The following is a 16,123-nucleotide window of genomic DNA, read 5'->3' as shown; positions in this document are numbered from 1 at the left end:
AAAGAAGCAGAATATTCCTGACAGCGTGATTGAATTGTGTGTAATTACTGCCAATGTTTTAAACATGATGATAATGAGAAAAGTATTAGCATTAGACCAGAGCGGCCTGAAAACATTTATTTCCCTGATAGTCTGACGGTTATTTCTTTCATTCAAGGCATGGGAGAAATGTTATCGCTTACGATTATTCCTTTATTTTTAGACAGCATGACTTGGTATCATCATTTTCACAGATTTCGTTACTGTTTCTGGAGGTTTTGCCTGTGTGACAGTACTTTAACTTGAATCATCTCTTCTTTCTTTTTTTTTTTTTTTTAATTTTATTTATTTATCTGAGAAAGAGAGAGTGAGAGAGAGAGAACCTGAGAGGGGAGAATTCAGAGGGAGAAGCAGACTCCTGGCAGAGCTGGGAGCCTGATGTGGGACTTGATCTCCAGACTCCAGGATCATGACCGGAGTTGAAGGCAGTGGCTTAACCAACTGAGCCTCCCAGGTGCCCCAACTTGGATCATCTTGACCAAGCGCATAGTTCTCAGACTTGCAGCCAACACATCCAGTTTTGTGTAGGATGCTCGGCCACGTTTTTGAGTTTTCTCTGCCATAATCAAGGACTCCCGAACCTTTCACGGTAAAAACATACACGTAAATCTAAGACTTATGTGACACTTACCACGGAAAGAAGGAAAAGAATTCTGTTTTCCCTTTTGGCCTAAAAATTGGGGGAATTGCAAAATTTCAGAAAATCCTTTACCAGCTGAAAATGGAAAATAAATTACACTCACAGCCCTAGTATCTCTTATTGTACGTACATTTTTATGGGTAGACTACCACTTTCCTTAGATTATGCAGAGGATAATACGTAGTAAGCTGAAGCCGAATTCAAACAAAGAAAAGTGCTCACCCTCCTTAAAAAGACTAATGATATTCTCACTTTGCAATTGTGAAGATAGAATGTTAAGGACTTCCTCTGGAAACTTTTTTTTTTTTTTAGATTTTATTTATTTGACAGACAGAGATCACAAGTAGTCAGAGAGGCAGGCAGAGAGAGAGAGAGGAGGAAGCAGGCTCCCCGCTGAGCAGAGAGCCCGATGCGGGACTCGATCCCAGGACCCTGAGATCATGACCTGAGCCGAAGGCCGAGGCTTAACCTGCTGAGCCACCCAGGTGCTGCTGAAAAGTCTTTCTATTTGTTAAGAAACACAGGAGGAGGAGGGGAAGAAAGAAGTAGAAGGAAGAAGGTGGGGAGGAAGAAGATGAAGGGGGAGAGGAGGAGGCGAGAAGGAGGGAGAAGGGAGAAGGGGTAAAGGGAAAAAAAAAAAAAGGAAGAAGAGGAGAAGGAGGAAACCGAAAAGAAGAACAAGCCCCGCCCCCCCCCCCCAAACTGACCATTAGCTGCTCTGAGTGGTTTCAAACTGTGGCTGTGTTCAGAAAAGCTGGCAGATTTCAGCTGATGAATTTCAGTCTCCCAGCCAAGATGATCAACTAAATAAAGCATTTATCAAACGTGAGGGACCTTTATCTGATTTTATTTTGTGGTGCAGCCAGACATAGCTTACAAACCTAGACAGAGCTGTCAGAGTGAGGGGCTGAGTATGGTTATGGAAAAGAATAAAACAGTGCCCCAGATGAACCCAATTTCGTTCAGTAGGATAGATGGCTCTTATTTTCTCCAAATGTTTCCCCAAACGTTTAAGCCAGAAACGCAGATCCTTACGCCCGTCCTATCCACCAAGGTATTTCTTAGAGCCTAGTGCAGTCCTGACACAAGGCAGGTAGAAGGTGAATAAATTAGATTATCGGATGATTACATAAGGGCAAGAATAGGCTCTTGACTACAATAAAATCATTTCCTCTGTATATCCATGCTAGGGTGTGGATCTTACGGAAAATTCTGAGATCATCTGTAAGCTATTTTCTTATAAATACAAACTGAAGGAACACAGGACATCCATCCATCTGTCCATCCATCCGTCCATCCATCCATTCATCCATCCATCTCACAAATCTTTACCAAGTTCCTATTATTTATCTGGCTCTAAGCTTGGCAATGGGTATACAGAGATGGGACAAACATCCAAAATCTCTTTCTCCGGGTAGTTTGTATTCCAGCACGGCTTCAGAAAAAGTAAATGGAAGAGCTTTTACTGGAAAATGCTTGTTTCCAAGTGAAATCTGACGTCTATTCGCACCGAGCTTAGGAAAACGTAAGGACAATAGATGGTCACTGCAGCTGCTCTCAAATTCAGCTGTGAATCTGAGAATTTGCAACAAAACCCAGCCCAGCGTCGGGAACCTGGAGAGGTCTGATTCACAGGGTGGAGTGAATATGGTCCGTACAGTTTGGAAAGAGTCTTTCTGCATCAGCAGCATGTGGACTGAAACAACAGTCAAGCTCTCAGTGGTAGCCAGTGGGAACTGGGGTCTGGGTTCTCAGCAGCCATAGAAAGTGTGACACGGGGTCATAGCTGTGTTCTTACAATGCTTCACTGTTTGCAAAGCTGGAGGAAGTTATGCACATCTCGGAGAGCTGATACAGTTGGGGTGCAGATGTCATTATCACAGCAATTACTGATGAGGAAATGGGCTCAGGGAACTTAAATGATTTGCCCAAGGTCTCGCAGCTGGCCAGCTAGGAAACCGACTCTTGCAGGCAGCATCCTGCAGAACAAACGGCCCCTTGAAGATATTCAACAGCTGTTTTCAGTAACTATAGTCTCAAGGTTGGAGAAGACATTAAGGATATAACCTTTACTAACTAACTGAATCCTTTCTATGATAGCCTACCGAGGGCAATCTGCTTGAATACCTCCCGCGAGGGAGAACTCACTACCCACCTTTACAATTCACTACATGAACAGAGGGAAGATGACGTGAAAACACAGTCAGAAGAGGGGCACGTAGTGATGAAGGTGGCGACTGGAGGCGTGTCTACAAGCCAAGGAAAGCTACGGATTGCTAGCAACCCCCAGGACTTGGAAGAGGCAAGGAAGGATCCTCCCCCAGGGACTTCAAAGGGAGCCTGAGCCCGCTAACCCCCTGACTTCAACTTCTGGCCTCCAGAACCGTGGGAGAATAAATTTCTGTTGTTTTGGCCTCCAGAACCGTGGGAGAATAAATTTCTGTTGTTTTAAGCTCCCGGGATTGTGGTGCTTTTTTAGAGCCATCCCGGGAAACTACGCTCAGCTAGGTGGGGAAATGTGTAAGTGAACCACGGAAACGTGGTCTCCAAAGGACTCCTCAGCTTGCTGCATGTTTGAATTCCTTGGGTGTTTTTTTTTTTTTTTTTAAACCACTAATGACTGTGTCCCACCACCTGAGACTCTGATGTCATGGCTCCAGGTTTCGGCTGGAGCACCGCGAGCTCTACCGCTCCACAGCCAAGTTTGAGAGCCTCTGTTCTAGTTGACTGAACGTCTCACCATGTGGAGACCAAGCAGAACAGACCCACCAAGTCCAACGGCATCTATCTGGCCACGGTGGCCCATGGAGTGGGAAGCCAAGTCGGCTGCTGCTCATGGTTAGGAGGAAAAGGACCGGCGTCCGTTATGGGTCCTCAGAAGATGAAGACAGTGGGTGAGCTGCCTTCTAGCATGTTCTCCTGAGGCAAAGCAGGTGAGCAACGGGTGGGCTCCCTCCTGGCTCTGGGCATGCGCTGTGGGTCCAGAGGTGGCACTGCCCTGAATGCAGCGGGAAATGAATGGCAATGACCCGAGTACCAGAGAGACATCACACATTCCCAGCCACCTGCCTCTCTCCCTTGTACCCTTCCTGCCCTTTCGTGCTCAATAAATATTTGTTGGGCATCCCTCACATGCCAAGGACTGGGAAGGTGGCGGGGAACGAGACGGACACAACCCCTTTCCTCCTCAGAGTATGGGGAGGAGCAGATCAGTGAGGGCACCTGCCTCAGTTGGCCTCCCGGAGACACCCCGAGAAGCCAGTTGGGGAGAAAAGGCAACGACCAAGATGGCGTCCTTGACTATCCTGCCTGCGCTCTAGGACAAAGCAGATGTGGAAGAGGCACATTCAAAGGCAACAGTCCTGCGGTGTCCCCTGAAGTCTTACTTTACCTGCCAGGGTCCTCCCTGGGGACATAGTCATTAAAAGAAAGGACAGTGGAACATTAAGTTGGAAAATTGAGGTCTCATCAGCTGAGCTCACTGTATCTACCAACAGGCTTCCAGAGCGTCCACTCCCAACCAGCTGGGGCCAACGGGAGCGCCCCATTTGTATAACCTCAGGGGTCCCGGCTCTAGGAGGAGTCCCCAACCCACTTGTTTACACCCACAGTATTCAACACGCAAACACGCTGTTTGAGATCCCGGCCCAAAGACACGGTCACGGAACGACAATGGGTTTGAATCCTATCGAGGTTTGCCGGGGGCCCCAGTGGGCCACTGTCTGAAAAGTAAACGGTGCGATCCCATTTTCAACGGCGGCTCAGATGGTCTGGAAGGAGCCCAAAAACCAAACCCAAGATAAGATGTCTACTCTAGCTCTCTGGAAATACTGACCAACGATTCCTCAAGCCTGCGGTGGGAGCCCGTCCTGGGCACGTGATCGCAGGACAGGGCAGTGAGATGAGAAGTGCGACGTGCCAGGTCTGTCCCTTTATGGATGGGGAACGCGGAGACACGTTTCGCCCTTTCAGCAAACTTGCCGAAGAGAAGCTTACCGCAGCACGAGTCAGTCGACAAGGCTTGTCTACGTTCAGGGACATTTCCTTCCTTCAGATCGCACCAATGTTGCCTCAGTCAGCAGTGAACTCTGGAAACCCTCACAGAAAAGCGATACCCTTCCTTCATTTTCATTGATTTTCCAATTTTGGTTAAATTGTGTTTATTTTTTTTTGGTGGGAGCCGTTGGTACGCTGTGGCCAGAAATGCTTAATTCAACTCCCATCATTACATACTTAGTGCGAGTTAACAAAAACCCAAATGAGGAGATCATGCACTTAAAACACATCAGTCCCCCAAATAAACCTTAAAAATGGAATAAACCATTATATTATCACTTCGGTTTATAAATAGAGACCTACAAAAAGTATCTGTCAGTAAGTAGGAAGAGAAGCCAAGCCAGAGAAGTGACCGCATTTTGTCTCCGCCTTATAAAAATTTGCATGTGTGCCTCTGGGAGAATTAGGAAAGCTGCTGTGTGTGTGCGTGTGTGCCTCAGTGTGTGTGTGTGTATGTGTGTTCACACGTGTGACTTCCCACCTCTGATTCACATGTGTGAACACACACACACAGGGAAAATCAGAGGTGGGAAGTCATTCCTTGCCTCCGAAGGAGAAAATACAGCATCGAGTGATCGTCAACACAGGGCTGGCCGGAAAGAGTATTAGACACAACATGGAGGAAGTAGACTTGGTGTGTTTCTTTTTTCCCAGCTTTCCTATTTTTAGCCAGCCACAATCACATTTTCCAAGTGACAACCACGGTTTCAATGCAGAGCTCATTCCCTTCTTCCCTTCCAGAAATCCCCACTCCTAGCTACGGATTCCCACCCCTGGAGTGCAGAATCTCAGTGTCATTTCCAACTCATTCTTGCCTGTATCCCCAAAAACATACAACGAAGAGTTTCGGGAGTGCTCCAAGGGTGCTAGTAGGCAGTGGGGCTCCAGACATGCAAAGGACCATAGTCTTTACTCTCCTTAGGTGTATAGTTGAGGCCAATGTCGCCCACCAGAACTTTCTGTGATGGTGACGATATTCTGTCTGTCCTGGCTGATACAGGTTTACGTTTTCATATCAATGAGTGTAAATTAAAATGTAAATAACTGCCCGTGACCAGTGGCTGCTGTGTTGGGCAGCCCACTTCTAGACCCAGAGGAAGAGGAAGGGGATATTCTTCAAGAAGACACGTGGCGGCTTAAAGGAGCACATGCGTCTGATGGCTGCAGTAAGGGCAGTCAGAGGGTGGGGGACACCGAGGCAGGGAAGGCTCAGGTCTTAGGAAGACTCTTCTTTTCTTTCTTCTTCTTCTTCTTTTTTTTTTTAGAGGGAGAGAGAGCAAGTGGGGAGGGGCAGAGGGAGAAGAAAAGAGAGATTCTCGAGCCGATGCCACACCCATTTTGAGCCCAATGCAGGACTTGATCTCACGACCCTGAGATCATGACCTGAGCCGAAATCAAGAGCTGGACGCTGAGCCGACTGAGCCACCCAGGCCCCCTCAGGAGGGGCAGTGGCTCTAACCCAGATACTTGTGAGAAGCGGCAGCGTGGAAAACCAGAAAGGAGAGGAGAAGGCACTTCTGACCCAGGGATTTGTTTAATCAAAGACATGAGGGGAGAAGGCAAGGGAGCCCAGTAGGGAAACCCAGCGGTTACCATGGCGCAGGTGGTGCTCGCAGGTCAAGGGTGACAGCAGGGGTCATGTCTGTGGGATGATGGCATGCTGGGAACCAAGAGTGCCAGGACAGGAGCAGATCTGGGGTGGGTACACTGGGTTTGAAGAGCCAAGAGTCTCTTCTATTGAGCCCTGTGGGGAGCTGCCGAGTGGGACCTGGAACTCAGGAGAAGGGCCAGGGTCAGGGGGCCCAGTCTGGGGGCGCGTAAGTGGGGCAGGAGCGCACGCCCCACATACATGGGACTGTGACCACCAGCTCCAAGTGACTGTCACATCTCACATGACTGACTGTCCACACATGGAAACTGGGCCTAAAATTTCCAAAATTTGTGATTTTCAGGGAGCTAGAAGTTGGAATTTTTAAAAAAATAAATATGAAATCTGAATATTTTGACAGGGCAACTGATAGGAAAGCTTGAAAGTACATAGGCAAAAAGAAAGAGCAAGTGTGCCGACCAACGAAGGTCCCTGGGCCACCTGTGTGTGTCACCTGACCTGCAGGATGGCTGAAGCAGGAGAGGCTCCAGGGGAAACACCGGCTCACACCGGCTCACACCGGTTCACACCACAGAGGGTTTGACAAAGAAGAGAAGTCGAAGCCACCTGAATCAGTGATCTTGGACAAAGCCACCTCCCTCCCATCTGCCCCTCCCCTACCTCCCTGCCGGCCTGTCCCTCCTTCCTTCGCCCCCCCCGCCTCCGTCTGGCAGACGGGTAAGGAGACATAGACGCCCTATCACAAGGGCGCACGAATAAGGGTTTGGTGAGGAAACAGAGGCACCAGGTCGAATAAATACAAGTAATTCCTAAGGATGTGGCCGTTGAGAGTGCGTGTTTTTGGGGTTCGCATTTCCCTTTAGAGATGTCCCTACCCAGCTCTGTGTAAAGTCCTCATGTCCACCCCTCCATATAAAGTGCCTTTGCCCGAAGTCCCACATCTTCCCTCCTGTGAAAGCCGCGCTCGATTCTCGTGAGAAACAAGATGTATGCCTTTCAGCTCACCTCCCGGTCCAGCAAGGCAGGTGACACGACAGTGACAATGTCACCTTTTTCAGGATCGATGTAGAACATGTTTGGAGACGGCTTGTCAGGCGTCTGCTGTCGGATATTGTACCGTAGGAGGGCATTATCTGTGGCCGGGTCGTCCGCATCAAAGGCCGTCATCCGCATCACCGTGGTCCCTGAGGGGACAGGACAGAGGGCAGAAGATGGTCACTCGGGGGACAGCGATAAGCAGGGATGCCCCCAGTCACTTTCCACATTAAAAAGGAAAGCATCTCCACGGCCCTGTTCTAGTTTTGCTTTTCTTTCGCTCTCCCTCCCACTCCGTCATGTTAAAAGACCTGAAATAAAGAAATCTTTGCTGCTCAGCAGATTGACAGCTTAATTTTTCCTTCTGCTGATACACTGTTTATTTGCCTGCACTTTCATTCAATTGTGCATGTGGCGGCATGACAATGGCCTTTATCTTAAAAACTCTTATTGAATGCCTACTACATGTGGGGCCAGGGCCCAGGGATGAAGACACAGAGGGGAGCTAAGGCATTCTCTGGTGTTCAGCAGATGAGAGGCAGCATCTAAAAAATAATAAACCATTACAAATGCATTGAGAGAGAGCATTACAAAGACAGAGGAGAACCACCTCATCTAAGCTGAGGTTCAGGAAAGGTCCCTGGTGTAGACATCCAGTGTGTAAGTAGGTGTAAGCAAGGTGAAGGAGAGGGTCCTCCATAGGAAAAGATGTTCCAGTGAAAGGGAACATGAACCTATATTCTTTGAGCCCCCACTGTGTGACAGAGACACTGTTGTAGGCACTTAAGATACAAAGACGATATAGAAATGAAAGTGATGGGGACTACTTGATTACAGCAACGGTTGATAAGGATGTCAGATACTGGGTCTTGCTCACACCCAGCTGATGGGATGAAGAACTGGTGTCAGCCACTTTTGGGGACAAGTGAGCACAGCTAGTAAAACAAACAAACAAAAAACCCCCCAAAAACAAAAAACAAATACAGCCACCCATTTGGCATCTACCCTCAGGAATCCCTTGCATGTGTCAACGACAGATTCTCACCAGGATGTTCCCCGTAGGATTATCCATCACGGTGAAAGATACGGAAACAATCTAACTGTCCAAATAACAGGGGAATTGCTAAAATGATGGGATTCCCCATGCTATGAGAAATTTTGCAGCCGTCTGAAAGAGGTTGTAGGTCTCATGGGTTCTAGCATGGAAGGCTGTCCAAGATAGAGTATTACGTGACATTATCAGGTTGAAGAATGTTATCCGTAGCATGGCATCATTTTTATGAACCTGCTTGCACACAGAAAATGCCACAATACTCTATACATATATTTTGTAGATACGGTTTATGTCCATAAAAACATAGCAGGTCTATGAAAATGAATTTCAGATTGGTTACAGCTGTGTAGGGGAGCAAATCTTGCCACCCCAAGATATGCCTCTTTGACATGTTGATTATTCTAAGCTGGTTATTTTTAAGAAAACTGCAGACACAAAGAGAAGGTCTGAAAATCAAGTGGAAGTTACCCCTTTTGTGAGGAACATTTATATGCATAAGGGAAATCTCCATTTGTGAGGTTATCTCCCTCACTGTATCAGTAAGAGGAGGGGGACTCTAAATGTCTAGAAACTGTTTTCAGTAGAAAAGGCAGGATTTAAATCTGCATAACAACACTACCTTGTTGCCTGTACTTTTCCTGGTCACCTTCCACCACTGATCTCCACCCCATCTTTGGCTGAAGATGGTATTTAGGGTATTTAGGCCTTAGCCCTTTCAGGAAATTACTCTATTTGCCTGGGTCTCTCCATGTGTATAGGAGGTATACAGGTTGTTAAACTTTTGTTTGAATTTGTCCTGAAAAATCAAATAGATCTCATGTCAACTGGATTCTCAGATGAGCCAGAAGAACCTTGAAGGGCAGAGGACGAATTTTTCTTCCCCAGTAGTGTTTATATCTGGGTAAGAACAAAGGGGATTGGAATTAAGGACGGTGAGGAGAAGGGAAGACTTTGGCCTAATCAATACTGTTCTGATCATTTTTTCAAGGAGGATAGATTGCTTCTGTGATTAAATATTTAATACAAGAAGATCATAATTATAAATACTGTTAATCTAAAAAAAAAATAGCCAGTTATCCAACGAGCAAAATGGATTATTTGGGAATAGCAGAGAATTGCAATCGAACAAACTACCACAAAGCCACAGGCAAGTCCAACAAAAAAAGGAGAGTGATGTTATTTTATCAAGGAGGAAGAGTTTGGGGCAGGGGATTTTTTGAAGGAAGGTCCACTAGAGAAAAGCAAGAGTTCAAAGTGGTGACAGTTTCTCATTGGGTGAGCTGTAAGGGTGGTTGATTTCTTATACTAGATCTGATGTACATCCTTCCCTGTTGGGACCTGTAACTGATGATTCTTTCTTGTTGATGATTCTTCTGATGGGTCTATAATTGACAATTCTCCTTGTAATTGACATGGAGTGGCTCACTCCCTTTTTCAACCTTCCCCTTGCTGGTCTCCCTGCTCCACTTTTGTAAGGCTCCCTGTATTGATTTCACAAACCCAACAGAAGCATGGGCTAGAGCAGAATCAAGCACATTTGCCTCCTGGACTTGACAATTGTGAGCCATTGTATTTGGCTCAGAGCAACCTGCCCAACTATGATTTTTCATTGTAGTTTACTCTTCTAAGAATATAGGGCCCCATCTGTCATTCTGACCCCTTCTGGACCCACAAAATGTGAACTAATGGGTAAGAGATAAAAGTGATACAATCCTATTGTTCCCAGCAGAAATATTCACATGCAGAAAATATTGAAACTTGAAACAAAAAATTCATCTGGCTCAGATGCCATCTTGGTATTCCTTTCCTGTCTGTAACAGTGCTTCTCAGACCATCAAAGGCACTTTACTTTTTCCTTCAATTGGAATCAGATCATCCGCCATTAGGTCTGATTGATCAGACAAACAAGGGTATCTGACCACCATAAGCTTGGATGGATTTCTAAAGCAGTCTCAGTATTGCCGTAAGGCCAGAGGCATCAGGCACGTTTTCTATTTTACCATGTTTCTTTGCCTTTCTTTTTTCCTTTGTGAATTGTCATAAGGCAAACCTGGGGATCAAGGGTGAACATAGATAACGCTTGGCTTATGCACCCCCTTATCTTGCCCCTTATCTTTGGAAAATATCAGCAAACAATTTGGCACTTTGGTTTCCCATTGAGGCACACAATGGAATCAGGGTCTTTCTTCCACCTGATTATCTAGGCAGCTACTCCCAGGAGTCATAGACGAACAAGCACAATAAAGCATAAAGAGTAAGTCCTCATGGCTTGCATGCATGACGGCTTTGCACGCAAAGGATGAGAGGAAGAAAACAAGACCTCTCGGGCTAATGAGTTTTCACTTTTCACCAGGAAAGTCACCGGTGACGTCTTTTATCATTGTTATTGTTGCAGATTTCATAATGTGATAAAACAAAAGGGTATCCTGGAAGATTCTTATGTTTATCCAGAAAATGCTTTTCATTTTAATGCATAGTTTGGGAGGAAATGAACTTGGTCTTATGTGCTGCCTTAGCCCAGATGTGGGTACAGAAGAGGATTTCCGAGGCCCGCCTCCATGGAGATGAATGGTGCCAAAGTCATGTAAATAGGTCTGTAACATTAAAGAAAACAACTCTGGGGTAATGTTGAGGTTCAAGTCTTGCTGTATGAACATGGGTAAGTTACTCAGTCCTACCTAAGACTTGGTTTTCCCAACTGCAACAAGAGGATATTAGTAACACTTTCGTCTTTGGTCTCTGTAAGGGTTTCATGGGATACTGAATAAAAGAACTTGGTGCAATGCCTGTACATTAGGGTTTGAGGAAGATCCCTTTTCTTATCAAACCTGCTCTAGGTTCTAAGCCGTCATGAGAGTGCCAGTGATGGCCTCAGACAACGGAGCTGTCCACAGAACCTGGTACTGGCTACAGTAGGGTGAGCCCAGGAGCCGATCACCTCTGAGTTGCTCTGCCTTACCCTCTCTTTTCCACCTTGCCCATGGCCTTGGTTTGCAGATAGGAGCTTCCATTGTGGGGATCACAACTCTATGCTAACATATACACATGCGTGTACGCACACGCATACATGCATACACGTTCTGTAGGCTATGCGGCCTCTCCGAGTGATACTCTACCATTTTCCTTTACGGTCAAGGTTCTATCCTGCGCCCCAGTCCGTCTACTGGGCCCAACACCCTGCTCTTGCCAGCCCCTCCCCTGGGGGGCTGGATCATGATTTTCATACTTCTTGACTCTGCAGGGATTGGATAAACTTCCTATACTAGCGTTTCCTAAACTGTATCCAAGGAACCCTGGTTCCATGGGCTCAGCAGAGAAACGGACTCGGGAAATACACAATAACGACAAGTCAAGCAAGTTTCTATCCTGGAGGACTTGTCAGTGTCCTTAGTAAGCAAATGCATCTTGTAAATCTCCAAGAGAGAATAGCATTGGCAGCATTTCCCTAACTTCTCTGTCGACAGAACTTTTTCATTCTATGAACATCTTTACAGACTCTGGAGGGTACAGACTGTGTTTTGCCCATCTTTCAAAGCCCAGCGTCTGACACGGGGGAGGTCCTTTATCAATGCTGAGTAGGCTTACAATTCGTCTTCTTTGGCATTGACCAGAAACCGTGACGTGCTTGTTACCAAGAAGAGTGGACAACATCGCTTTGGCATTTTTCACAACTGGGCATGCTTCACTACCACCTCTAAACATATTTTTTGCTCCTTGGGGGCCCCTATTGGAATTGGATTCAGCAGGCTGACATTCAGCAGACAGTCACCAGGATAGCTGTTCCTGTGCCCTGGTGGCACCTGTGCCCTACCCTGTGCCCGATCCCACACCCTGATCTCAGAAGAAGGGCTCACTCATTTCCATCAGCCAGTGGCTTCTCCATTCATGCTTGTCTTTTGCCAACATGTACTGCCTGATGGCAGAGAAAAGATAATTATATGATGGACACATGTGTGGGTCCCCTGAAATACATTTCTGCCTTTCCCCCCAACAGGATATTCTCCTGAGTGTCAAAATAAATGATAACCACCCTGTCACTCCCACATGAACTAGGAACAGCCCCTCCAAAGCAAATAAAAGAATTACAGGCTGCGAGTTCAGAGTCTCAAGCAGGGCTGTCATTTTCCTTGGTTGAAGGACATGGTCACTGACATGACAGGCTGATAAACAGTTATGATTGTTTTGTCTGGGTAAGATGGCCCCTTCCTCTTGACTGCATTCACCTGATTAGAGAAAGTGTCGCCTGCTGTTATAACCTGAAGGGCTGGTGTCGGAAGCTTGGCTTCTCTGTGGCTTCAAGAACAGCCACACCCATAGGGAACGGAGAGCAGATCCCAAGGTGAGGGGCTGCTTATAATCTCAATGAAAGGTCAACCAGCCTCAGATGTGGGGGGCTCTAAATTGTGGCGTACCCCGGGCTAACAGGCAACAGAATTATTCTATTCTGGAAATTTCTTTGACCTCATCCCCAAACATCATCTTCACAGGATCAAAATTGTTAGGCCTCTTTTTTAAAAACCGTATTCCCATACTGAGACTTGGACATTCAGATCCGTACTTGGCTTCAGCCTGACTGACTTATTTTCCTTCTTTCCTCCTTCCTTCCTTTCTCTTTCTCTCTTTCTTTCTTTCCTTCCTTGAGATTTTATTTATTTATTTATTTGACACACAGAGAGACACAGCGAGAGAGGGAACACAAGCAGGGGAAGCAGGAGAGGGAGAAGCAGGCTCCCCACTGAGCAAGGAGCCTGATGCGGGGCTCGATTCCAGGACCCTGGGATCATGACCTGAGCTGAAGGCAGATGCTTAACGACTGAGCCACCCAGGCGCCCCTGGCCCCAGAGTTCTGATAGCATGGTTGGGGCCACTGCATGCTTTCCAGGGAGATGTGTAATACAAAACCCAAGGTGATCCGAGATGGCAGACATCACCAAGGGAGTCCCCTAGATGTGACAAAATGTCACATCGTTGACAAAGCCTGCAAATCATAAGAGTAGGTGGTGGTACATTCAGACACTGTGTGGGACCGAGGGTGTTCTAGGACTGTCCTGGGCAAACCAGAGGAGCTTGTCACCCACACGCCAAGTCGGCTTGCAGACACAGACACATCTGGCCACGAGTGTCGGAGTATACATGTGACAGGCGTCGCCGAATGTGACTTCAGTGACGCAAGCCACGGCGCCCATCCCGCTCACCCTGTCACACCACTCTGGGATTGCTTCCCGACCACGCAGGGGTACACAGCCCCGCTGTCCCCTCCAGCCCTTAAAGGTGACGCGAAAGAAGGAGGCGTGCAAATACAAAGATGAGCTCGGCACAAGGCGAGGTTTTAAATCCCGGCCTCGCCACTGACCAGCAGGGCCTCCTGGGGCCAGTTCCTTTGTTTCATTGAACCTCAACCCCTCCATTTACGAAACGATCCCCTAGAACGGCCTGTGTGAACATCGAATGTATTAATGCAGCATCTCTCAACCTTTTTTTTTAATTTTTATATTTTCTATCACCCAACCCTCCCTTCCGGAGCCTTTTTAGACATTTTCCTCCTACTTGCCACCCCTGCCACCGTTGTCCTGAATATCTAATCACAGACTATGACCCTTTGGAGGGTCACAAACCATTGCAGTATCCAATATTTTTAATGTTCCCCCAAACACCAATTTGCTCCTCCTCGGGGTGATATTGTCCCCACTGAGATTGTACAAATTAATGAATATAAAATCCGACGCCTGGGCGATGGTACATACTCGAGGGGTGTCCAATTTTATCACTATTTTTATTGACTGCCGCAATTTGCAGCTCCGTTCTGGGGGGACCCGCTGCTGTGTGTGCTGGCGATGAGCAAAACCTTGAGGGGCCCAACCACGAACAGGGCAGCGCCTACTCGTTCTAGGACTCACACTCAGCATCTATGAAGCGGGACGTCATTAAATTCTCCCAAGGAAACAGCTCCTTTCTTCCCTCAGACAAGCCTAGGGACTTCAGTTGAGTGCACACAAGCACGAATCAGCTTCCTCTGGTCTTATCAATGTTTCCACGTACACAAGAATTAATAGGGAAACTGTCTGGTGATTAGTTGACAAAAGATAACCACAGCAACTTGATAGCTTTCCAGAGGTAGCCCACAGGCTGCGGCGCGTGCTTTCCTGAAAAGTCACCCACGTAATGAATCATGAATAGTGTCTTATTTTCCCATTGACCTGCATTAGCATTTCATACCTGCTTTATCTTCATTTGAGGGGGTGTCCGATTGGAAGCTGCTCCTCATAATTCACTTGAAGTTTTTCTGCTTATCTCCCAAGCACCCGCAGGTGGAGTGGGAGAAGGAGGTCGGCTTTCCGCTCGGGGTGTACAGACTATTAACGAAAGCCCAGCTCAGGGCAGGCAGGTCCCTGAGACCTAAGGCAAAGCCTGGGAGGTGTAGCTTTGTCACTGTTGTTTCTTTGGGTGGGAGGCCCTTCCCTCTGTCCCTCCATTATCTAGGGACTGTCATTCCTCAACAGAGATTCCTCTCACGTTTTGCATATGGCGATCAGGCTGTGCATTGGATCTAGAAAGTTCTTGAAGATGAGAGTTTTGATGAAGGTGTCAGTGACCTGTGATCTTTCCTCTGATAGCGACCCGATCCCGTCGGCCTTGAGGATGTGACTCTCTGATTCCATTCCCAGAGTGAGGTCAGGGAGCTGGGCCAGGAGGGAGAAGCGCAAATGCCCACCCAAGGCCTACATGGGTAACCTAACATGAGTAAAACGACTTCAAGACAATTGGGAGTGGTGTGGTCTGCGGCTAATTGGAGGGTCCATGTCCTGTTTAAGGGGCAGCTGCCTTTTAGCTTAAAGTAATTGCCACATTTCTCAAATATGAGTCTGGAGAGGCCAGATCTTTTGGTTTTTCAAGAAAAGATGAGAATTTGGATTTGCATCGAATCTGTCAGAATATTTACACATTGGACACCAGTTAAAATTTTTAAAAATAAAAGATCACTGAGTAAAACAAGAAGGCCAAATAAAACAGGTTATGGCTCACCAGCTTTTAGCTTTTGACCTTGACTGTCAAAAGAGCCACTTATTTTCCCCAAGGACATGAGCTAAATGTTGTTAATGTGTCCGTTGGTGATAAATTACAACTTGAGAAAATGGTGCACCCACTATGAACTCTTCCCTTGTTCCTTCTGTCTCCCTTTTGGAACAGGAAAGTCCTCTCCTGTGGTCCCAGGGCCCAGCAAAACAGGAGGCAGTAGAGACACAATGATATCACATCCCATGATACACATTTCAATCATTAACTTACTTGATCCTATATGAACCACGGGAAGCATGTTATATACCTGGGTGAGCCCACTGCACAGATGATGAAATCAGGACTGTGAAGGCCACACAGCTAATGACCCCATGAGCTAGGATCTGAACTCTGCTTTGTTAGAGGAACAAGGGCCCCAACTATGAATTGCTGTTTAGTACTCATTCTTCCTTTGTTCCTGATTTTAGCTGGCCATGCTGCTGACTAGCTCAGTACTAGATATCTCAACTTCTCTGGCAGCTAATGTGGCCATGGACTAAGGGGTAGACAATGAGATACAACTAAAAGTACTGTGTGTGAGACTCCTTAAAGGGACCTTAACCATAAGATGTGCACTTTGGAACACCTCCTCTTCTCATCTCCTGCTACCTGGAATGTAGACGTGATGACTATA

At 46.8% G+C, this 16,123-nt stretch overlaps 1 protein-coding gene across 1 annotated transcript in view; it reads right to left on the bottom strand.

Moving 5' to 3' along the window:
* The window catches only part of CDH13 (cadherin 13), a 987,824-nt gene that overhangs the window by 217,748 nt on the left and 753,953 nt on the right, over positions 1 to 16,123 (bottom strand). Inside the window, exon 7 of the mRNA XM_059382150.1 lies at positions 7,350 to 7,528. Coding sequence (XP_059238133.1) covers positions 7,350 to 7,528 — 179 coding nt within the window. The remainder of the gene's footprint in view (positions 1 to 7,349; positions 7,529 to 16,123) is intronic.

The sequence above is a fragment of the Mustela nigripes genome, chromosome 17 (assembly GCF_022355385.1).
Source record: "Mustela nigripes isolate SB6536 chromosome 17, MUSNIG.SB6536, whole genome shotgun sequence".
Taxonomy (NCBI): Eukaryota; Metazoa; Chordata; class Mammalia; order Carnivora; family Mustelidae; genus Mustela; species Mustela nigripes.
This window is presented reverse-complemented; position numbering and strand designations above follow the sequence as displayed.